Source organism: Poecilia reticulata, chromosome 3, assembly GCF_904066995.2.
Source record: "Poecilia reticulata chromosome 3, P_reticulata-male-v2, whole genome shotgun sequence".
In the NCBI taxonomy this organism is placed as follows: domain Eukaryota; kingdom Metazoa; phylum Chordata; class Actinopteri; order Cyprinodontiformes; family Poeciliidae; genus Poecilia; species Poecilia reticulata.
Window position 1 is genome coordinate 11,421,832 of NC_088832.1, and position 22,761 is coordinate 11,444,592.

Below are 22,761 nucleotides of genomic sequence, written 5' to 3' on the forward strand. Positions count from 1 at the left end.
TCCTCCACCTGAGCTGCCCTTTGTTCTCTTGCTCTTTGTGTTGTTCATGATCAGGATCGCAAGGCGAAGTCATAGAGAGGCGGTGTGTGGCTCAGAGATCTCAGGTTCTCATCTTTACTGTTTGTTTGCAAATGATAGGGGCCTTTGCAGGCGTCTTCAAATCACAACCTTTAGCATACACTGAGGCACTCCGCAGTTGAGAGTGAAAGGGCTGAAATGAGAGTAATGCCCTCCAAGTCCGATGCCGCCGTGGTTCCGAGTTGGAAAGTGTTGATTAAGAGCCAGTGTTTGCCTGATGAGTAAAAGTTATAGTATCTTAAATTATTGATGGAAGGGTGGCGCAGGAAATGAAAAGACAGTTTGGGGCTCTGTTGCCTTAACAAAGACATTTTTCCAGTATGTAATGTATGGTATCAGGGCTCAGCCTATACATCGATACATGGAGGTGGTTTGAACATCTGATCAGGATGCCTCCTGGATGATCTCGAGGATCTTGCTTGCACTTTTTTATGTTGTTTTATACCCACTGTCTTTTAGATTAAACATGTTCAAGAAGCTTATATATGCCTTCATGTAGAAGGCATGGAACGACACAGATGCCGTATGTTTGATTTGTAATTGTTTTTAATCCTTACTAACTATGCTACGTTGATCACAACATTTCCCCCGGATTACTTTTGTAAATTAATTTGACTTCCTTCCTGCAGGTGGCAGTAATGCACCTTTCAGTTGCATTGCAAACCTCCTGTTACACGCACCACGAAGGAGAGGAACAAAGCCTGCACATTTCAACTGCGTAGGAGCATCTTGTGAAGTGTGTGAGATTGCTTTAGGAAAATCTCAGCATGGCAGACGTTGCAACTACTGATGAGGAGCCAAAGCAAGAAGAAACTACTGCATCGGTCCTCTCCGAGACGGATGAGACATCCCAGGAAACACCCAACGGCGTGAAAACGTGAGTAACAATGGTGCTGTGCTCCTCCCTTCAGGAGCTGCTAACCATATGAGCTAAAATGGAGGCTTTGGGTGTTAACTATTGTTAGCCTAAAAGTAACCAACTTCTGCTGTAAAAAAAATCTATACTTTCGACAGTATGGTGGATATTATATTTACACACCAACTTAAGTCAGAAGAGTTGCCTTACAGATTTTAAGAACGTGGTGCTAATTTAAAACACATAGCAATGAGCAAGCTATGCTAATTATTAGTTCGCTTGAGCTAACAAGGGTTAGCGAACACTTAAAATTCAATGCTTGGAAACGAATCTTGTTTAGTTATTTAATAAACTTATATCGGGCTCATAGATAAAAATGTGTTGGTAGAAAGCACGCAGCTGCAGCGCTGCATTAACTCGGAGGTGTGTTTTCTGTAGCCGTCAGGTAGCGAAGATTGGCTTCCCAGTGATGATGAGTTAACATATTAGTTTGTCAAAAAGCTATAGCATCAAATCGCCCAGAAAAGAACTTTAATATATTTTACCAGATATATTAAAGTTCTATAAGTCTTTTTCAAACATTAATACATTTGTTCTATATTATTAACGTTAAGATATACATTTTTCATACATTTAGACGTAATCTAATTCCTATTGTACTATATTTGGTCATGTAGAATTGCTTACATAATATCAGCATATGTAATTAAAAACCAAAAAACAAATATGTCTAACTGTGGGAAAGTTGACTGTTAATATGAATTGGGACTTAATATGACATTATAATGATGACTAAATTAATTGGTTTGGAATTGGCAGCACAGCAGTGATAAAAAACAAATATATCACGTATGTTGTAATTTGGTGTAATTGTCTCACCTATACTGTATTAAGCAAAAGTGCTATTAAAATGTACTGACATTAAAGTGAAAGATAATAAAAAATGCAATTACTTACACTCGTATTATTGCATTATGTGATTGCATGACTACAATATGTTGTCTTGTCTGTCGATGGGTTATTCTTTAATGTTTGTCTCTTGTCGCTTCTTAGGGACAGCGAAGAAAGCAAGCAGAGCAAGGAAAAGCATGATGGGAAAGAGAAATCGTCCACCAGCAAAAGAGGAAATCGCTATCATCCCTACAAGGAGAAACACGGCGGGGAGAAGAAGAGTGCTCATAGGAATCGCGTGTTCATCAGCAATATACCTTATGACATGAAGTGGCAGGCAATTAAAGATCTCATGCGTGATAAAGGTAATGTCCCCAGGGATGGGGATGGTGTCTTCCCTTCTGTCGTCTGATCTGACTAGAAGTTCTTGACCTTCTGATTACCAGATGGGACGTTCTTCTTCTAGTCTTTTAGTTTGTAGTTTCTTTGGTAGTTCTTATAGTAAAAAAAAATAAAAAAAGAAGAAATATAATAGTGTGATTTTTAGGTTATTGGTGTTCTAGTAAAATTCAGTTTGGGCTGATATGAGATAAAAGGGAGATGAACTTGGTTACATTGTCACTTGTTTTTTATTTTTTGGGATTGTCAGCTCCAAAGTGAATCTCCAAACCAGTCTTAGAATTGATTGTTGAATGTTTATTTACTTTTTTTGTATGTGCTGCAAGGCAAATCTTGATTGTGAATCAAAAATATTGTAATGTTTTCACTTTTAACCTAGGGGGGAGTCAAGAAGCCTTTTCTTTGAGCTTAAACGACAGCATAAAACACTCTCACTGCCATGAATGGAATCTGTTGCTAAACTGATCATGTTGAAGTGTTTTGAATTTCCCAGGTTGATTGTAGCTGTGTTTCTCTCTGGCCTTGGCCTTTGGGTGTCTCAGTCACTGCCCAGAAAGGCATGGTGTTGTCTGGTGGGATGTTGGTCTGGGCTGACTGTTGATCATTAATGGGACATCTCCATCCGTAGCGGCATTGCCAAGGCCAGCGGCGACTTGAAGACTTGGTGACTTGGTGACTTAAATTACTTTTGTTCTTTTGGTATTTTTTCCTTTGTATGTCTCATGTAGTTGGTGAGGTTACATACGTGGAGCTCTTTAAGGATGCTGAAGGAAAGTCAAGGGTAAGTGATGTGGCCAACTTGCTGCACGAGGTTTTAAATGCCCTCAGCAGGCTCTCATTAATCATGTGCTCTTTTAGGTTCTGATCCTTTGGCTCTACTGAACTGGAGATACTGTATGTTGTCTTTAGAGCCTAATAGATGGATAAAGATCGATTTTTCACTTAAATGGGAGATGTCCTGTAGACTTTTGGAAAACGTAGCGCAAAGAACTCTGCCGAGTCAATTTTTGCATTTGTTGTTGTCATTTCAATTGGTTTAAAAGTTTGATTGTTTTCGGCCATTTTCCCAAACTGGAATGTGGGTTGTGTGATTTTTACCTGATTGGTTGAGCCTCATGTCAAAGAATCTTTATTTTTCACAATATGGCACAGCTTTCTCTTCAGTGGAGCGAAACTGTTTTGAACATTTTTTTTTCTTTCTCAGTGTTTTTATATTAATTTGCACAACTGCATTTCAGAAAGTAATTGCAAACTAATGTAAGTTTCCTTAGTTGCTAAAATCTTTTTTTTTTTGTTAATGTAATTGTGTTGCAGAGTAAAGGCTTTAATTGATAATTATATGCTGTGCATATGAATGCCTTTTTAAATGAATTTGAACCAAAATGTCTTGTTTACTACTTAAACTCTACTGCACATTATCAGAGATGAGCTCAATATTTATAAAATGATGCTTTTAATGTTTTCAACAAACACAACCAAAAACCTCCAGCTCAAACCAATCTACATAGAATGACAATACATCTCTGAATGTTGTCGAAACCATGTTGATGCGTACACTACATATATTTTGTTCCATTTGACTTTAAACATGATATTAAATATATTCTGTTTACTCCTTGGGTGCCACCTGGATTCTCCTGCTGCTTTCCAATCAGGGTTGTGGGTAAGAATCTACTTTATATTTTCAAACATATCTTTAATTTTTTTATTTTTCCTTTAAAAAAAAAAAAAAAAATGTTTCCTGTTGTCTGCTTATAACAGTGTGGTAGAGTTCAAAGATGAAGAATATGTTAAAAAAGCCGTGTCAGCTATGAATAAGCATGACTTGAGTGGAAGACCGCTCAACATCAAAGAGGTGAGCGTAAATTATTTTCTGTCTAAACATTTTATTTGTGATGAGTTTTAACCAAATGTTTTCATGGTTTACTTTTAGTAGCGTCCTAATTTAAGCGAAAATAATTGTGAGCGGATTTAATTGTCTCCAGCCACAACAGATTTCAAGTTTGAAGTTAAGTTTGCAATGTGGGTGCAACGATACATAAAGCTATAGTGGTGCACAAGAACAAAATAAAGGAAAATTTAAAGATTATAAGTGTTTAAAATGATGGCTGCATGAATTAATATTTTATGCATAATTCTAAGATTCTCTTGATGTCAGAAGCTTGTTAAAAGTCTTACCTCTTGCTTTTTTTTTTTTGTTGCTTTTTTTAAGGACCAGGTTTCAAACACAAATCAGTGATTCTTGAGAATAGGGACAAAACAGGTCCTTTGGATAAAGCACAAAATTTGAATAAAATATACACAAAATATAATTTTTTCAAATATCTGACTAAACTAACCTGGGTCATGTGAGCACAGCAATGTATATTTTCCTGGTGTTTGCAGAATATTTTTTTATTTGAAACATTGTAGTCGGTGGATGATGCCTGTAAAGACCCTTGTCCAGGAGCAGAACTCAATACATTATAATAGTTTAAAACAATTAAAGAAATACTAAAATTATATATTATGACAATTAAGTATAAGTATTCATATAAATAATTATAAAAAATATCAATAAATTGAATTAAAAATTATTTTTATATATTTTCCAACTCCATTGAAATTTGTCCCTAGTTTTTGTCAACACCGTCAGTCAGACAAAAAGAATGTTAAGAAAAAAAATCTGGCATTATTGGGGGACACCAGAACTTCTGAGGACCCCACAACCACTTCCTTTGCTAAGAGGGCTAGTTAGCTCTGGTTAGCTTATGTTATTCTTCAGTTTTTTCTTCTTTTTATTCCTAAGTTGTTTGTCGCAACCATGATGTGTCAACACCATAACTGACAATTTACAAAACCTTGATGAAATTTTGTGAAATAAAAGCTTAATTTTGGTATAATGTAAAGATTTCATGGACCTGGTGAACAACAACATGGCCTCCTTCAGAATAACATCATATAAATTGAGGTAGTTTGGCTTTTTGTCAACTCCATCAGAGTTTTTCTGACTCTTTCAGTGAAATTGTTGTCAAATCTCACTTAAATGTGCAATTAATTCATTTTAATGTATTTTACATAAATTGCATTACTTCACATGTATCAAGTTTTTCATTTTACTCACTAGTTTGACACAACCTTCAGTTCTGTGTCAACTCCGTCATGCACTGTCAACTCTGTCAGATGGACTTTTTGTTGTTTTTTGTTTTAATTAATTTTTTTTCTTGAGAAGCATTTCTTTGTAAAAATTAGTAAAACGTCGGTAATAGCTTGTACCTTAGCATCTTAACATTTCCTAATCATTATTTGTCATATTTGCATACATAAGGTTGAGAAATAATAAAAAATAAATAAAAATGGGGAAAATGAAAACCCATTTTGTCCCTATTCTCAAGAATCACTGAATATATATATATATATATATATATATATATATATATATATATATATATATATATATATATATATATAAACTACCAGAGTAGCTATGGCTAAAACTTTTGTTTGTGTTTATAAAAGCAGAGTCTGATTCATCAGTTTAGCCTTTTTGTAGCTGCAGTGGAATCTATGGATCATGTTGATGTTGTATAAACTGATCTCCACATGATGGATTGCTCTTCAGACCACTTTGTTGATGTCCTCATAGAAAATTGCTGCAGTTTCCAAATTTCTTTTCCCTGAGTGACAATCTCCATCCTTCAACAGCGAGGTTATCAAGTTACAGCCAGTGTTATAAAAGTCTGCATGTAAAATTTAGAATGGTTTTTCAGCTTTATTTTGTCACGCTTAGTTTAAATAACGGAACATGTTTATAATTATAATTGATTTACTAAATTTTTGCCAAGTAGCATTACGTTTAAACTTTAAGCCTTTAGTTGGAGATTATGCTTTCATTTGTTTTTTGTCTTGAAACATGTTTTGTATGCAAGGACTACGACGGTGAACACGCCCGGCGTGCTCTGCAGCGCATGGGAGGAGGTCAGCATGGGGGTCGTGGGCAGGACATGGTGCCTGGTGGGATGAACATTCCTCCTTCGATTGCCAACAACCCCAACATCCCGCCTGAGGTCATCCACGCGCTGCAGGCTGGCAGACTAGGGAACACCGTGTTTGTGGCTAATGTAAGAACAGAACCACGGGCTTTTGCTCCCGTCCAAGTAAAAAAGAAACGGTTTAGTTTAAGGTACATTTGTGTTTGTGTTCTGCAGCTGGACTTCAAAGTGGGCTGGAAGAAGTTGAAAGAGGTGTTCAGCATGGCAGGAGTGGTGAAGCGAGCTGATGTAAAGGAGGACAAAGACGGGAAAAGTCGTGGAATGGGAACGGTTACTTTTGATCAGCCTCTGGAAGCTGTGCAGGCCATATGTATCCTTTAAAACCTAAATATTACTAAAAAAAAAATACAAAACGCAGCCTTCAAATATCTCATTTTACTTTTGTCCTTAACTATTTTCTCAGCCATGTTCAACGGCCAGATGCTCTTTGAAAGGCAGATGCACGTTAAGATTGTATGTTGAATTTAAATCTTATTTTAAATTATTGCTTCTAAACCCTGGCAGAGATCATTAAAAAAATGTAACATTTTGTATATGGACTTGTAGGATGAAAAGTCTCTTCCCCCTGATGATTTCCTTCCAGTAGAAAAAGCACCACAGTTGCCACGTGAGAGAATCTTTTGCTCTATTTTTACCTCACAAAATTCTAATGTAGATGTTGAAAATATTAGAGAGGTTGGTAAACGGTAAGCACCATTGCAGGACATTTTCATTGTGATTGTTGAAGTGCAAAACATCATGAAAGAGGTGGATAATTTTAAATTTCAACCTTTTTTCATGGGATTGTTTTTTTTACTTTTTTTTGCTGTGTTTCAGGGGGCCTGGGTGGCATCGGCATGGGTCTGGGGCCAGGAGGGCAGCCCATAAATGCAAACCGTCTTAGTGGTGGTGGTGGCGGCGGAGGAGGAGGAGGAATGGGCTCCATGGGACCTGGAGGTCAGTAAAACACATGTTTTAGTTGCTTCATATTGTGACAATGCTGCTCTTTCTATTTACAAACTACCGTATTTTCCGCACTATAAGGTGCACCTAAAAACCTTCAATTTCCTCAAAAGCCGACAGTATGCCTTATAATCCGGTGCGCCTTATATATGGACCAATATTGAGCCACAACAAGTCTAGCAACTACGGTGAGCAGCCGCCGATTTTATTTTCGCCCGTAGAAGAAGAAGCGCGCTGTGCATGCTGGGATAGTTGTCAGAACGCTGGTTTGTTAATAAAGTTTGACTGACCTATCTACCTACTGACCTGATAATCAGGTCGTCTGCAGGTCATTTAGCACCACGTTCTCCACGAATATGCTGTGCGCAAACGGAGAAGGGTAACCATCGTCCGGCCGAGTCGCGGAAGGCTCTCCTCGCTGATCCGAGTTGGACTGTTCTGTTGATATTCTTTATGTCAACAGAGTGGCTTTAGATATTCATCCGGGATGCTTCGACTAGGGCAGTGGTTCTTAACCTTTTTTGAGGTACCGAACCCACCAATTTGATATGCGCATTCACTGAACCCTTCTGTAGTGATAAATAAAATCTGATATATTTTAACCCAAATTCAAGACAGGGGTGACCCAACTAGAGTCGGGTCACTCCATGATCACCAAGTCTTCTTAAAAGGTAGAGTCTCTGAGAACAGTTCTTCAAAATATAGTCGGTGTTTTCAGCAAAGTTGAACTGACTGTCCAGGAACGACCCAAGAATTTAAAATTTGCCACAGTTTCAACAGTTTGGCCATTGAGAGAAACTGGAACCACTTTAAGGTCTTGTTTAGATCATTTAATTAGCTCTACATTCTTAAGAGAATTAAGAATAAATAATAAAGACTTTGCGGTATTCTGATTTAGTAATGTATTTATATTAGTTGTGTTACCACCCCCACGCCACTAGAGGCAGTAGCAACCCCGAAAAGATGCGACTAAGGAGCAGATTTAGAAGTACACCGAAAGCTACAGAATTTGGTAAAAACTGTGAGCTTTGCTGAAGTAGAAGCGGAGGAGCAAGGAGTTCCACTCTCAGCATGGATTTGAACTTGTAACGTGATCCTCTGCAGCAAGTGATGGCAAAGCGGGGCGTCATCACGACTTTACACAAGTGTGTGTTTACTTCCGCGGCAGAGGCTCTGCCAAACTATAAAGTACTCGGGGACCACCTCTTTATTATTACACATCCACACTTATAGAGTACAGAACAAATCGCGTCCCGTATCGGTCCAAGACGGGACGGGTGGCAACCCTAACTGTAGCGTCTATTCTATGCGCCTTATAATGCGGTGCGCCGTATATATAAAAAAGTCCTAAAATAGGCCATTCATTGAAGGTGCGCCTTATAATCCGGTGCGCCTTATAGTGCGGAAAATACGGTATCTTAAATAAATAAATACGTTTTTGTGCATCACTTTGATGTAGCCTCACTGAGACGTTCTTCTGCCACAGGTATGGATTCAGGTTATGGAGGAATGAGCAGGCTTGGAGGTAAGATTTTGTTTATAGGGTTTGCAACACTTTATTTGAAGGGGGGTGAATAAGACTGACATGACACTGTCATAAACATAACATAACATTTGTCATGAACATGAATGAACCTTCATGAATATTTGACTGTTGTCATGAAGCGGAATTTGGTAAATTATGACACTTTTAATACAAAGTTGACATTATTGAAAATGTCTTTGTTATGACAACTTGACATTAACCAATAAATCATTACTGATATAAATTTGTTATAAAAGTATTACTGATTGCACTTTAAAAATTGGGTAACTTTATGTTATTAAAGGTAAAGTTTAAACGGTAATGATTTCTTGGTTAATGTCAAGTTGTCATAACACAGACATTTTCAATAATGTCAACTTTGTAATAAAAGTGTCATAATTTACCAAATTCCGCTTTTACAACAGTCATAAATATTCATGAAGGGCTTATTCATGTTCATGACAGATGTTATGTCATGTATGAAAGTGTCATGACAGTCTTATTCAACCCCCTTCAAATAAAGTGTTACCATAGGGCTTAGTTTAGTTGTAGTTGTCCCTGTTAACGACTAAACTGATCCCACTTGATGCTCTTTTTAACAGGAATGAGTGGGAGTGGAGGCTACGGCGGCATGGACAGCATGGGCAGCATGGGGAGCTTTGGAGGCAGGGACATAGCGCCAGTTGGCAGAATGGGAGGTAAGTGGGCATTTTCACTCAAAATGCACACAGATTAGGGTCAGTTCAGTCACATACAGATGAACTAGCCACTTCAGGCTGAGGGAAGGTTTTAACCTGTGGAGATCTGTATCGATCAGGAATTGGTGGACTGGATCGGGACTTTGACATGCCCATGAGCCGAGGATTTGCGGATTCCTTTGGAGGAATGGGTAAGAGTGAAATTCATCCGTCGATTTCATATTAATTTATTTGTCTCATGACGTCTGAATTTTTCATCACACCTAACTTATTGTGTAAATTAGTTGTTGAATGAAATATGGACCAATGTACCTTCTGTCCTTTAGGTGGCAGTTTTGGAGGAAGCATGGGACACATGGGAAGTGGCTTAGGTACAGTAAGAACCCAAACCAGTTATTTTGAATGCGTCACAACTCTGTCTAAATTCATATTAATATATAAAGCACAATCCTGTACAGTAGAATCCGAAACAAGCTGTTGGGTCATGTATAACTTGAAATAAATATATTTATGAAAGTAATTGAAGCATCATGACATGTAAAACTTTAGTCTTTTTAGTTTTAGTGTGGTTACCAAATAATGTATGACTTTCATGGCCACATTTTCATTGCAAATTGCATAACAATTACATTTGTTATGCCTATGGACTATTTCCATCCCTTTGCATTTTTATTCATGTTTTATTATGTTTCAAACTAAAGTATCTTCTTAGCTTCAGTGGGGTCTGGTTATTTCAAATAGAATAAAAAACTATTTGGGCACTGCCCAATGATATATGGTGTTAAAATCCCAGTCATAAAATATAAAGATGGTGCCCTGCTGGAATCCATTTCCTTGGGAAAGCATTCATGCTTCTGTATAACAGGTGGTGGAATGGGCAGCATGTCCATGGACAGAATGGGCCCCAGCTTCGACCGTGTAGGCATGTCGGGAATGGACATGAACCGTGGCTTTGGAGGCTACGGAGGTGGCGGACACATGGGTGGAGGCATGTCGGACAGGGGCTCAGGGTCCAAAGGCGGCTGCCAGATATTTGTGCGAAATGTAAGTGTGGCCAAAGGCTGCTAAAATCTCATTTAGTGAATATTAGTGATGAAACTTTTAGCTAAATGATTCTTTTATTTTTTTTTTACCACTTTATTAATGTTCGTAGCACTTATAAGTTTGAGGTGTACTGATCAAGGAGTCTGATTTTTGAGTATTTGACCTTCCTGTCACGAGCTGATCAATTGAAAATGAGCTAATCCTAATCTCTGTTTGAAAGCAATGGTGCATCTCTATTTTCTGTTCTTTGCTATATGCTGATTGATAAATCTGTGTTGCAGCTGTCCTATGACCTGACATGGCAAAAGCTGAAAGACAAGTTCAGTCACTGTGGTATGAATTACATTTTTTTGTTTGATCCTTTGACATTTCATTATGATTGACCAGTGAACTAACGGGTCTTCTATTCAGCCTTAACATAAACCATTTTTAATTGATGCTAGTTGCGTCATTCAGTCATTGCTGATTCTTGTTTCCTGCAGGTCAGGTGCTGTTTGCAGAAATCAAAATGGAAAATGGGAGGTCAAAGGGTTGCGGGACGGTGAAATTTGATTCTCCAGAGACCGCAGAGAAGGCCTGCAGGATGATGAACGGAACCAAGATCAACGGCCGGGAGGTGGACGTCCGCATTGATCGCAACGCTTAGAGATTTTGTAGAAACCCCCTCGTAACTCACTTTACACTTTCTGACGCCCGTACCAATCATTGTTTTGTTTTAAAAACACTATGACTTCATGTTTCCCTGATTTCATTTTTGTTGGTATACGACATAGCCGTTTTACCTTTGTTTTATAAACCCAGTTATGATTTGTCAGTTTATTTGAATAAATAAACTTTTTAATTTTTAAACTGCGCTTGGAAACTTCTTCAACTTGTAAGCTGGACCTAAGATTTTCGTCTTATGAGTGTTATTTCTCAACGCCCTTGTGTGTCAGTTTCAAATTAGTAATGACATTTATCAGGACACTAGTAGATGTAAAGTTTTGTACATTTGAGGAAGTGGGGGAGGATAAACTCCCATTGTTTTAATCGAATTGCTTGATGATTTTTACTTTTAGTCATAAACATGAATGACCGTGTCAGAGTTTAGGATGGTTGTAACAGGATGAATGGAATTTTTTTTTTACTATTTATGGCTTGTCCTCCCTTGTGATAAAACCTTATCAGGCTGCATTTCTGACTCGACACATTGAAAGCTGATACTACTTATGATGTTCAGTTTAATTTTTTACATGTTTATTTGAACTTGTCACACATCCACCGTTTGTTAAAATCTTGCATAGTAAAGATCTAAAGAGGTCTAAAGAGATCTAAATTGGTTAAAGAGGTAACCAATCATGCATCCGCTTGTGTGGTAGTTTTGTAACTGGTGCCTTTGCTCCTTGACATTTGTTGATCTCAACAGCTTAACATTTTTGGTGGGTGCTGGGGGCTGTTGGCCTCAGAAAATGTCTTCAGTCCTAAGAAGGTCAGGCCTCAGTCACTGCACAACCGTATGGGATTATTCCCTATAATCCCCAACTCGTATAAAATGGACAGAGTAGCGAAGAGGATGTAGCAAGTAAGACTGACAATTCCCAACTTCCAGTCCAGCCTCCATCCGTTGATGTGCACCGCTACAAAAAGGAAGACAATGGAGAGAAGTAGCGTGGATGAAATGAAGATCAGGCCAGTGCTGTTGACCTCTACTGTGGTGTTGGTGTCCACAAAGGCAGTCTTGATAAACCAAGGCAGGCCCAGGCACAGCATATCAAAAACATTGGAGCCCACGATGTTGGACATGGCCATGTCGGCTTTCCCTGAAAACATAAAATGTGGTTGGTTGCTGTTCTGGTTCCACTCCCATTGGCTGGTTTATTTTTTTGACAGTATTACCTTCTCTAGCCACCATCACACTGGCAACTGTGTCTGGTATACTGGTTCCAGCAGCGAGTAGAGTGAGTCCCATCACTGTGTCTGGTATGTCAAGGGTTTCACCTGTGAAAAGAAATCAGATTACATCTTCACCAGCAAAAGCAGGCTTTGAAGGAGTAACCATAAATCCTATTGAATCTCTACAGACCTTCCAGGGCATGATATCTAAAAGAACATCCATTCATGTAATCAGTCTTCATAGTTTGCTGTCTCTATAATCTGAAGCAATCAGTTTTGCAGTTCATTACTTTTAAAAAACATACATAATTATTATCCGTGCTCTTTTGTCTCAAGTGTGTTCTTGTCTGATGGGATACTAATTCCATTATGCTTCAGGAGACCTATGGCTCTCACATGACATCTGTCCTGATGTCTTGGTCCAGCTTTGTAGTTCACATCCCTATTGTACATAGAGACTGAATCTGTTCGTAAAACACTTGCCGGGTATTGTGTGTACGTTCGGCGCTCACATGACTTTCTTTCCTCAGGGTCGTAATCCTTCTATGACTGGTTTGGCTCACAGCCCACTGGAGCTACACTGTAATAACCCCCCATTCTCTGGGACAATGGCATCTCAGGAATTAACCAGCAGACCCACATGTGACTCTGCAAAGTAGACGTTTTTCTCACAAGTCTCAAACACTTGTGATCCACTATGGTTTGCTACAGATCCTGCTGGTTCAAGCCTTCCTTATGCTGAAAACGCACAACTATGGAGTACAGGATAATAACGGCTTGTGAATTTGGGTAGTCTAATTTTAAATTTTGAGAAATGCTTTATATAACACTGAAATAAAGTGACAACCTACCAAAATTGTATTGAGGTCACCTTAAAACAGGCAACTTACCTACAACTGTGACCATCCAGACCAGCACGTATGTGAAAGCAGAGATCCAGACTGCTGACATGAAGAAGGTTATCATGAACCATTGTTTCCAGAAGCGTCTCCTGCAGTCGGGGATGGTGATGAAGAGCAGAATGATTACAGGCAGAGACAGAACCCACAAGATCCTTTTCAGGTCGCTCTCTGGTACAGCAAAGACACTTCTTTGCTCTGTTGGGATGAAGATTGACAATAAAATCTGAGACACAGTATTAGAGCTGCAGTCAAAGACATCGTGCTGAGAAGGCCTTGTACTTTGTACCTTCAGTAATCTCATTGAGACCATGTAGGCTGAGCGACAGGTGAGAGTACCCCGAGTCGTCTTGAAAGATGCCGCTGTCTGTTCTGGAGCGACCACGGACTCGCAGGCTGGTATCATCGCTCCAGCCCATCAGGGGCTGCGTCTCACGCTTCTCAGCAGAACCTGTACCCAGACAGGTGCAGCATGGGCTCAGCTTCCTCAGGACAAACTCGCTGATGCGGAGGTCAAAGCACAGAACCACGATGTAGACCCCATAGACCAGCAGTAGACAGGCTGCCTCGTACCTGTCAACAGAATGGACGCAAACATTCAGTACCGGCTGAAGAAAAATCCCTTAATGATGTGCTTCATGGAGAGCCTCACATCTTTTAGTTGGGTTTCTTCTTGTTTAAGGGAAACTTTCCCCTCACGTTTCGCAACATGAATGGCCAGTGTGATTGACTGCCTCAAAGCAGCATGCGACTATCAACTGTCCCTACATGCTCATCTAGGAAAAGTGAATACTGCAAGTCAATGAGTCGATGCAATCTGCTGGGTTTTCTTAGACAAAACGCTTTTTAAACCAGTTTGAATAATAAACTGAGCTTGACTGGATTGATGAGTAGGTTCAATTGGAATGTTACTTTACCTTGAATGTGTCTGCATGTGTTTGTACTGAATTGACTTTTCATTTTGCTGTAAGTTCCTTGGGATGATGTTGAGAATTGGTGCTATATAAATTGAATTGAATTGATATTTGAATCAATCTGTGGGAGGCTCTCCTCAGAAAAACCCAAACATTCATCTGTCTTGTGCTACTGTAGTTATTCACAACTTGAGCCCATTGCACCCTGGTCCTGCCATCCATAAACTACATGTCACTAAAGAAGAAAACAATCTACTGATTTAAAAGGCTAGTTTAGGAATATTTTCAGGTAAGAATTTAATTTTGGGGCACTGGAATCTGCAGAAACCAGATTGAACTGGTGCAACTCCAAATCACAAACAGGAAAAACAAGGTCCACCTTTATATTGTTTCCAGGACCTTTGAGCCCAATAACTCATGGTTTATTTCAAAGAAAGGACATGCGGTGCCATAAAAAAAACATGATTTTCACCTCTGATATGTTTCTTAAGTTCATACTGTTTTGGCACTCCTAAATGTTTCAAATCATCAAACTAATTTGAATTTGATAAATTACACAACACATTTTCAAATAATATGAAATGAAAAGCTATCCAAACCAATCTGGACAGGTTGGTAAAGAGAGAGGTTGCCACTCTTTCCCCCTGTTTCATATCCAATATGGCTGCTGCACATATAAAACAAAGTGAAGGGTGCAGCGAAACAGATAATAGTACATTTCACCAAAACAACTCTGGTATGACAACGTTTCCCAGATCTAAGGCAAACTGAGCCAAACATAAAGACAACAACTATGGCAGCATCCAACTATGCATGTTTCTTAAACAATAAAAAACATTTTTTATCCAAAAGTTATTGTTTTGTATTTTATCTGGAGTTATTGCTAGATTGTATACAGAGTAATACATCCCTTTTGACCTTTTACTACACGTTTGTAGTTATATTGTCATGTTGATTGTTTTATTTTTGGACTGACAGTCTGCAAGCTGGCTTACAATCAAAGTAATACAAGAAGGGTAGTAAGAAGACTGTGGATTTGTTTTGTGATTTATTTTCACATTTTCTAGGTCACGGGTTTGCAAGAAACATCTGTTTCTTGCAAAATGAAACATCTGTTTCTTGCAAACCCGTATGATCTAGTGTGATCATATGTTATGCAAGGTCTGAAGATCATGTAGCCGTCAGGTGCTGAGTCACTGCATATAAATCAAACACAAAAACTCACCAGAAGACTTTGTTATCAGAAATGATCCCAATAACAGCGGCAACACTGATTCCGTATGCTAGGCAGTCTCTGAACAGGGGCCAGCAGGTGAGTCGCCCTGCCTGATAAGGGAAACAAAAATAAATGGCTTATATTTTATACAAAGCACCGTAGCCAGACAATCCCTGACCTAGTAAAGACGCTGCTCTCATACACAAGGAGGTGATAAGGGGGTAATCTCTACCGGGATCTTTGGGTTTGTTGTTAAAATGTACCATAGAGGCCAAAAGTCCACAGGCTGCACAGATTCCAAGCAGGTTGTACACGGCAGATCCCACAATGGTGCTGATTCCAATGTCCCCCTTGGTCACAAACACCCCTAATAAAAGAAGCACACAACAAAGTTTGATGTTGGATATAGGAGCAATAAGGAAGTATTTCTAAAAAACTGTGAAAAAGACAAAGAGCATGCAAGGTTACCAGGTCACACCTACCGATGTGACCTGGTAACGCAGGTCAGATCTGTAGGTAGATGCCTACCGATCTGCGTATCGGTGTGTAAATGTGTGAGCGTTTGTGAGTGCGAATGGGTGAATGTGACTCTAGTGTAAAGCGCTTTGAGTGGTCAAAATGATTGGAAAAGAGCTATATAAGTTTAGTCCATTTACCATTTAAGGTTACCAGGTCACACTAGACCAGGTCAGGGGACATGTATCCAAACTACAGAGTGTAGTGTGCATACAAATAATGTTGTCCCTATGCATGATTACCAAGAAAAGCTGTGACCAATTCAGGTGCAGAACTCCCTGCTGCCATGAACGTGGCTCCTGCCACATCCTGAGAAAGTCCCAGACCTGAGAGAGACCCGAGAAATAAAAAAATATTAAGCTATTTGTCTGCAACAAAAAAATATCTAGCAAGAAAGTTAAGGTGTAGATTTCTACTGTAAACCATTTAGTTAAGTAGGAATACTGAATATTTATCTGCAGTGCCGGCCCAAAACATACTGAAATTAAGCAGGGCGCCAGAGAGATTGTTTTTGTGTCACATATATTTGAGAAATAAGACGACTTTTAAGCTTGATGATTTTCGTGTAGCAGATTTAAAATACTCTGAAGTATTTAAAATTGAATATATTTTTGATAAACTTTCAAATGCAGAAGTTGTAAACTTACAAAGCAAAATGTTCATAGCTTGATAAGTACGCTCTAGACAGGCACGTGCAGAGGGGGGCTAGGGGTGCTTGAGCACCTGCCCCTTTTGCTCCTTGCCCCAAAGTGCCCTTTTGGTCAAATCTTTTATTTTTTTGTGGTATTATTTCCTAAGTCCTCTTCTGACACATAATAACATGTGGGAGGAGACAGCCATGTGAGGAAAAACTGTTCTTAACTATCGATTCAGTATTTTTATCATACAGACATTAGGCTGCTGTGGTTGTGCTATTATCTAGCTGCTAGCTAACGACTTTGGTAGCAAAGCAAGATAACTGAAAAGCTTATTCCCTGTGTTGTTAATGATAGCAGTCATTCTTCAGTATTGCTTAAGCAATAGCGGCACATTGCCCATCCAAAACCGATCATCTCCATAATGGATACATGTCTTCTAATTTCCTTTGCTGCATAATGTACATTGCATTTATTCCAGTGTTAGGTAAATGTATCTTGAAGAAGAATGGCACTTAAATAAAAGTCCAACAAGGATATTCATTTAGAATTAAAAATAACACCCTGAATTACCATGATAAATATAATGTATGCAATAAAAGTGTGTCATTAATGAAGGGGATAAAACTCAATCCAGACTTTAAGTTTAGGGTCTGGTTTGCAGAGTATGAAGTTAAACTTTTTCCCCAATTATTCATTAAAAAAAAAACTAACCTCAGTTAAGTAAAATAAAATTGTAATCAAATTGTAATGATTCCTTTAAAAGAAAAAGTTTTGTTTAAAAGACATTTTTTCAAATTAAATTACTCATTTTTGTCTTGTGAACTTAAAAAGTTATTTGCCAAACATAAACTTTAATTTGCACACATCAGAAATATTTTGTTGTGATTTTGGGACCTCCCCACGACGTCATGTGAGAATCACAAGCAAAACTTTGAGCCACAAACAAAATCTTAGAATAGCAAGAAAAAATTTATGACAAGCGCAAATAAGTTTGTTTTGCCAAAAAAAAAAATAAATAATTAACTTCATGAGACAAAAATGTGTGATTTTAAGTTAAAAAAAGTTTTTTTTAAAGCAAAACTCAGTAGGCTTTTCTCATGATGACATGCATTAACAATTCAATATTTGCTTTTGTTTTTTTTCTTTTTTCTGCAGTTCCACATTAAAGTTTGATGCAGCTCTGCTTTCCTGAATGGACCATCTTCATCTCCACTGCAAGTGTAGCAAACAGGCAGCTTTTTTTTTATAGATTACAGTCCACTAAAAGGTGGCATTGTGCCCTTTTATATTTTTATTAGTGTAATTTTGTAAAGACAAAATATGTCTGGTGGTCTAGCTCTGATTTACATAGTTGTAGTCGTATGCTCTATATAGAGATTTTCCTTAGCTTTGATTGTATATCTCACAATTTTGTAATTTATCATTGTTTATAAATTTATTTTTTTTTTTGGGGTATTATTTCCCAAGTCCTCTTCTGACACATAATAACATGTGGGAGGAGACAGCCAGGTGAGGAAAAATAAATTTTTTTTAGGGTTAGGGTTATTCTTATCCAATCTTATTCCACGATTAATGCTTTCAAAGTTTACTTTGAAAGCTGTGAGGCTTTGTTAATATTCTGGTCTAGAATGCGGTTAGATGTGCCCTTTTTTTTATTGAGCACCTGCCCCTTTAGTGGTCTCTGCACGGCCCTGGCTCTAGAGGTCATAATTTATCGCTACGGCTGTAGTCAGCTCTGCTGCTTGCATCTCTGCAGGGATCAGATTTTCCTAGCTAATTGTCTTGCAAATCATTGCAATAAATTATTTACAACTTGCTGTTTAAATAATTAGCTTCTCCTTTTCGAAGGAGAGCAGAAACCTGTATTGCCACGCCAAATGATTATGTCAGAAAAACAATCTTATCGCCACAATTATTTTTACAGCTGGTATCTTCCAATCACTGCAACTGAGTTAATAAGTAATGTGAGCTAATAATCACAAGTGCTTAACAATAACTTTATGCAACATAGATCATTTAAGTCGCATGTGTCAAACTCAAGGAACGGGGGCCAAATCTGGCCCGCAGTAGCTTTTTATGTGGCCCTCCAGACTCCAGATTACATCAATAAGTCCCTCCAGTTTTTCACAAATATGCAAAATCCACACAAAATCAACACAAAATCAACACAAAATCAACAGATCCCCACATTTTTTCTGATTTTACTGACATTTTTTCTCAAAACTGGCCAAACACATTAACTTAACCTCATTTGATGTCAAGTTATATATGTGACTGATACAGCAATTAATAAAAAGTCACATTTAACATCATATATTAGTGCAAATATCGTAAAACTTCCTGACAAATATTCCTATATTATCACTACAAAATCTATGATTTTGATTGCAAAAAAACACAAAAACAATCACAAAGTCCTGGTTGGACTAATTAGTGTGGATTTTCAATATAATTTCACTTTAAGAAACACTTATTGGATGCTGAAACATCTATTTATTAATATTTTAACAATTTAATGGTTTTTATCAATATATTCTGGAACAACCGGTCCTTTGAGAACATTCAGATTTTCGATACGGCCCAAAATGAAAATGAGTTTGACACCGCTGATTTAAGTGGTCCCTGTGTGTGAAATGCACAATGGGCAAATGATCAGGCTTGAGAAACATTGGCGCTGTGGTGGCTGGTGAGGGACGGGCTTAACAGGAACTTCAGCGCCAATAAACTGAGGTTAAGCAAAAGTCCTAAAACAATGCCAAGGACAGCGAGCAGCTTCACAACCAGCCTCTGTAAGACACGCTGGCGAACACGTTAGTCCTGACACAGCAGTTATCAATGAGAGTCATAGGCCGCTTGAACACTAAATCGTTTTAACTTAATAAAGCAAACAGAGTCTGATTTGCACATGAGATTAGAGTAATACAACCACTCCAAAGTCAGAGCATTTTAATACTTTAAATAACTGATTAAACAGGAAATCATTTATTGATTAAAAATATAAGCCGATAAACTCTTGCTTGCCTAACAAATTAAGGACTAAATGTATCCACAACCACACGATGTGGCATTCGCACGTCTTCAGCACACACATTTTCAATCACATGTTCATGGCCCTTACGTTCACTTATTACTTCTAGAGATGGCAGAAAGTAATCGTCGCAGACTATGGAGACAGCCAAAAACATGTAGAATATGAGCATGAAATATATGACCAGGCCTCCATCTTTCCTCTCCCGCACCGTGAAGAAGCCTTCGGGAAACTCAGAGGCTTGTGGTGCGATGCATTCTGTTTCATTCTCTGAAACGACAGGAAACACACACAAACACACTCAGCCGTCACTGAGAAAATCTGCTCAATCAAACAACTCAAGCAGTTTGGGGAATCTGGGAAGATTGTCTGAATTCTTGACGGAATTTACTCTGTGCCAAGTAAAATGTCCGACTAATCTTTAGTCCACGATTAAATCTTCTTACAATCCTACATTTGGTTATGTTTCACGTGTTTCTGATGGGAAAATCGAAAGGTGCTCTTTGCACAAAAGGTTTACAAACTAGCTGTGTTATTAGACAGAGCTCTGCTGAATTTGAAGTCATATGAAAAGTCTGTGATAAGCAATGACAGGGTTATTACATGTTTTATATAGGACACTCTGGTTTGTTAGCTGTGTCATCTGATTAAGAAATATGTGAATAAAAAGATATTGTGTTTATGGGTGCAGGAAGATTTTCAGCACCTGTGGAAAAGACAAATAACAAATAATGTCATTATGTTTCCATTTTCTCAAAATTGTACAAAGCCTGGATGAATTTCCAAGCTGTTGTCGTGATGTAAAAAAACCCCCATCCTATATCATCCCAAAGCTATAGTTACATTTTTATATAATGTAATTTGATTTTTGCACATTTTTGTTTTCAAAATGTATTTATTTCACAAGACCTATTTTAAAGTACTCAATGACACCTCACAAATAAAAAAGCAAAGCAAGATTGCACCCTTCCTCTTACAGATACCTTTGTGCAATGATGCATGTTGATTCTTTGTAACCTATTTGCAATATACAGCTTCAGCTGGAATGTAAATGAGCGAATGTCAGGTAAATCCAAAGACTAAGATTTATTTCAGACTATTCAGAGAGCAAAAACAAGTAGGACTAGTCTTAAAAGTAGACTACAAATTTATATGTTTCAATAAATTTTAATGCTCTGCTCTGTTTCCTCTATGTGTATCACATTTACCAAAGATTCAAGTGCAGCAATTGAAGCCAATATGACAAAATATGTTTACTGTTTCTTTAAGAAACTCATTGAACCACTACTCCTAATATTCACCTTCTCGTAATCCACTTTTTGTCTACTTTTTTTTTTTTTACTATTCCTGGGAATTTTATGGTATTGTTGTTTGTTGTGACTTTGTCTTACTATGACGAATCTCCATGTTCCTTAATTGTTTTTTTTTTACATGCACATTTACTGGTGCGATGCAAATCTTGTCTTTAAAGGGATTTGTGGAGCTCACTCAAAATACCTTTGTAAAAGCAGGCCCTGATGCCATAGTCTGTCTGTGTTGTTTAAACTATTAACAACAAGCTACATCCGAATACTCAATTTCAATCTCAAATGGATGATCGAATTCTGCTACACTTCAGAAGTTGGTCACAAAGCTTAGAACAGACATTATATTTTCTAAATTTAAGATTTAGCCAAGTTATTCTAACTCCATTAGTTTAAAAAGAAAGAAATGAGGACACATTAATTCACATGTTGCTTTGAAAAAAAAATCTTATGGAATTAATTAAATGAAATCTATTTCTATAGACAAAACCTTAATCTACCACACAAATCAGAATATTTGCATGTGCTTACCAAGAGCCCGGCGCACCCTGACAGAGTGGTTCTCCTCAGCAGTTTTTGCTGTGAACGACACAAGATGAACACATGCATACAAAAAAAGCACAAAGCCCAAAAAGTAAGGTATGAAATCCTTTCTCCTTTTTTTCTGCACTGCTGGAGCTTTATCCATAATAATTTGACAGGTAAATAAGATAACCTGAAATCAACAGCTCTTCCAGAGAACCATGTGTCGTCCTAGTTGAATTAGTTTGCAGGGATTTTAAAGAAAGTTGAAACTGCTTGTTAAAGCTGCATCTAACTCTACTCTAAACTACAAGTTGCACAGAAGGGATACCAAAGCGGGGGGAAGCATCCTTTAAGGTCTGGTGGTACTACAGTGAGAGTGAGGGGGGGTGATCACGAGTTGCGAGTCATTCCACTTGACTTGAATGGACTCCTGCCTGAGGCGCATCAGAGGGTATAATTCCTCATAAGCAGGCTTTAGCGCAGATCTACCACTTTTTAAACAGGCGGAAACATGTTATTTTTTCAGTGGTGAAAGAATCACAGTAAAAGATCTGAAGCTGAGGATTTGGGGGTTAACGCTGCCATGGATTACATTTCACCTTTATCCCAACTGATGGCATAAACCCATAAAAATGAGGATAAATAGTTATTTATGGTCTTCATATCTTCGATTTGATTTATCTTGACGTGTATTGAGATGACATCCTGCAAAGTCACCTTATTGATAATAAAAGTCAACTCCTAACATTTTTTTTTTAGAAGACAGCCCTAGACATATATTTTTCACTACCAGTCTTGTGCCAGAAGAGGGGGTGTGTTCAGAGTCTGACGGACAGGACTTGTTTGGACTTGCCTCAAGTCACCCCGAGTTTGAGCAGGTAGCATTTCCGAAGCTCTCATTCCAGATCCCTGGAAATATCGGGAATTATTCAGCTAAGAATGAAGGTCTGCAGCACTAATCCACAGAAGTAGAGGGTGAGTTTGCTTGTTAGTTTTCAATGCGAGCTACTCTTAAGATTGCTCGTGGTTTGTTTTGCATGAGCATATAATATAAGCAAAACGATATTTTAAAGAAGTAACTTTGATCAATTAATTGTGTGTGTGTTGCATGATGGTTAGCCCATAAAGCGCACGCTTATTTTGTTGTGATGGGTCAATATGTAGGTAAACACAGCAGTGTGCTTTACCTCCGGTTCATAAATATCTCTGAGTCAATGGCGCCCCTTAGTGGATTTGAACCGTCATGTCGCTCCGTCTGTTGCTGAAACACAGAAAAGCTGTGTGAAGCTGACACATCACCCACGTCAAAAAATCTAGCAAATAGTCTGAATGGTTAGTGCTCCGTTTGTGCAGGTTTGTGCCGTTAAAATGTTTGTTTGTGCAGC

General features: G+C 38.2%; 2 protein-coding genes across 2 annotated transcripts; one reads left to right on the top strand and one right to left on the bottom strand.

Moving 5' to 3' along the window:
- Positions 1-735: 735 nt before the first annotated feature.
- myef2 (myelin expression factor 2) lies at positions 736-11,313 on the top strand. Its single transcript, XM_008404589.3, has 17 exons — positions 736-955; positions 1,988-2,190; positions 2,953-3,005; positions 3,880-3,887; positions 3,986-4,079; positions 6,133-6,324; positions 6,412-6,565; positions 6,659-6,708; positions 6,802-6,862; positions 7,072-7,191; positions 8,684-8,722; positions 9,325-9,420; positions 9,540-9,611; positions 9,747-9,791; positions 10,286-10,464; positions 10,746-10,797; positions 10,947-11,313. The coding sequence occupies exons 1-17, from the start codon at positions 846-848 to the stop codon at positions 11,108-11,110; spliced, it is 1,692 nt and encodes a 563-aa protein (XP_008402811.1). The 5' UTR covers positions 736-845; the 3' UTR covers positions 11,111-11,313.
- Positions 11,314-11,791: 478 nt separating this feature from the next.
- Positions 11,792-22,713, bottom strand: slc24a5 (solute carrier family 24 member 5). The gene is made up of 9 exons (XM_008404588.3): positions 21,383-22,713; positions 19,638-19,817; positions 16,124-16,207; positions 15,629-15,732; positions 15,375-15,475; positions 13,525-13,808; positions 13,227-13,433; positions 12,340-12,441; positions 11,792-12,263 (listed from the first exon to the last, which is right to left on the bottom strand). The coding sequence occupies exons 1-9, from the start codon at positions 21,537-21,539 to the stop codon at positions 11,941-11,943; spliced, it is 1,542 nt and encodes a 513-aa protein (XP_008402810.2). The 5' UTR covers positions 21,540-22,713; the 3' UTR covers positions 11,792-11,940.
- Positions 22,714-22,761: the final 48 nt, after the last annotated feature.

Bases quoted from the DNA above. Each gene is read 5' to 3' on its own strand.
- myef2 (XM_008404589.3), top strand. From the start codon at position 846: ATGGCAGACGTTGCAACTACTGATGAGGAGCCAAAGCAAGAAGAAACT. The intron at 4,080-6,132 runs GTGAGCGTAAAT...TTTGTATGCAAG, and splicing joins GACCGCTCAACATCAAAGAG to GACTACGACGGTGAACACGC. The intron at 10,798-10,946 runs GTATGAATTACA...TGTTTCCTGCAG, and splicing joins AGACAAGTTCAGTCACTGTG to GTCAGGTGCTGTTTGCAGAA.
- slc24a5 (XM_008404588.3), bottom strand. From the start codon at position 21,539: ATGGATAAAGCTCCAGCAGTGCAGAAAAAAAGGAGAAAGGATTTCATA. The intron at 15,733-16,123 runs GTAATCATGCAT...TTCTTTTATTAG, and splicing joins ATTGGTCACAGCTTTTCTTG to GGGTGTTTGTGACCAAGGGG. The intron at 13,434-13,524 runs GTACAAAGTACA...TCATCCCAACAG, and splicing joins TCTCAATGAGATTACTGAAG to AGCAAAGAAGTGTCTTTGCT.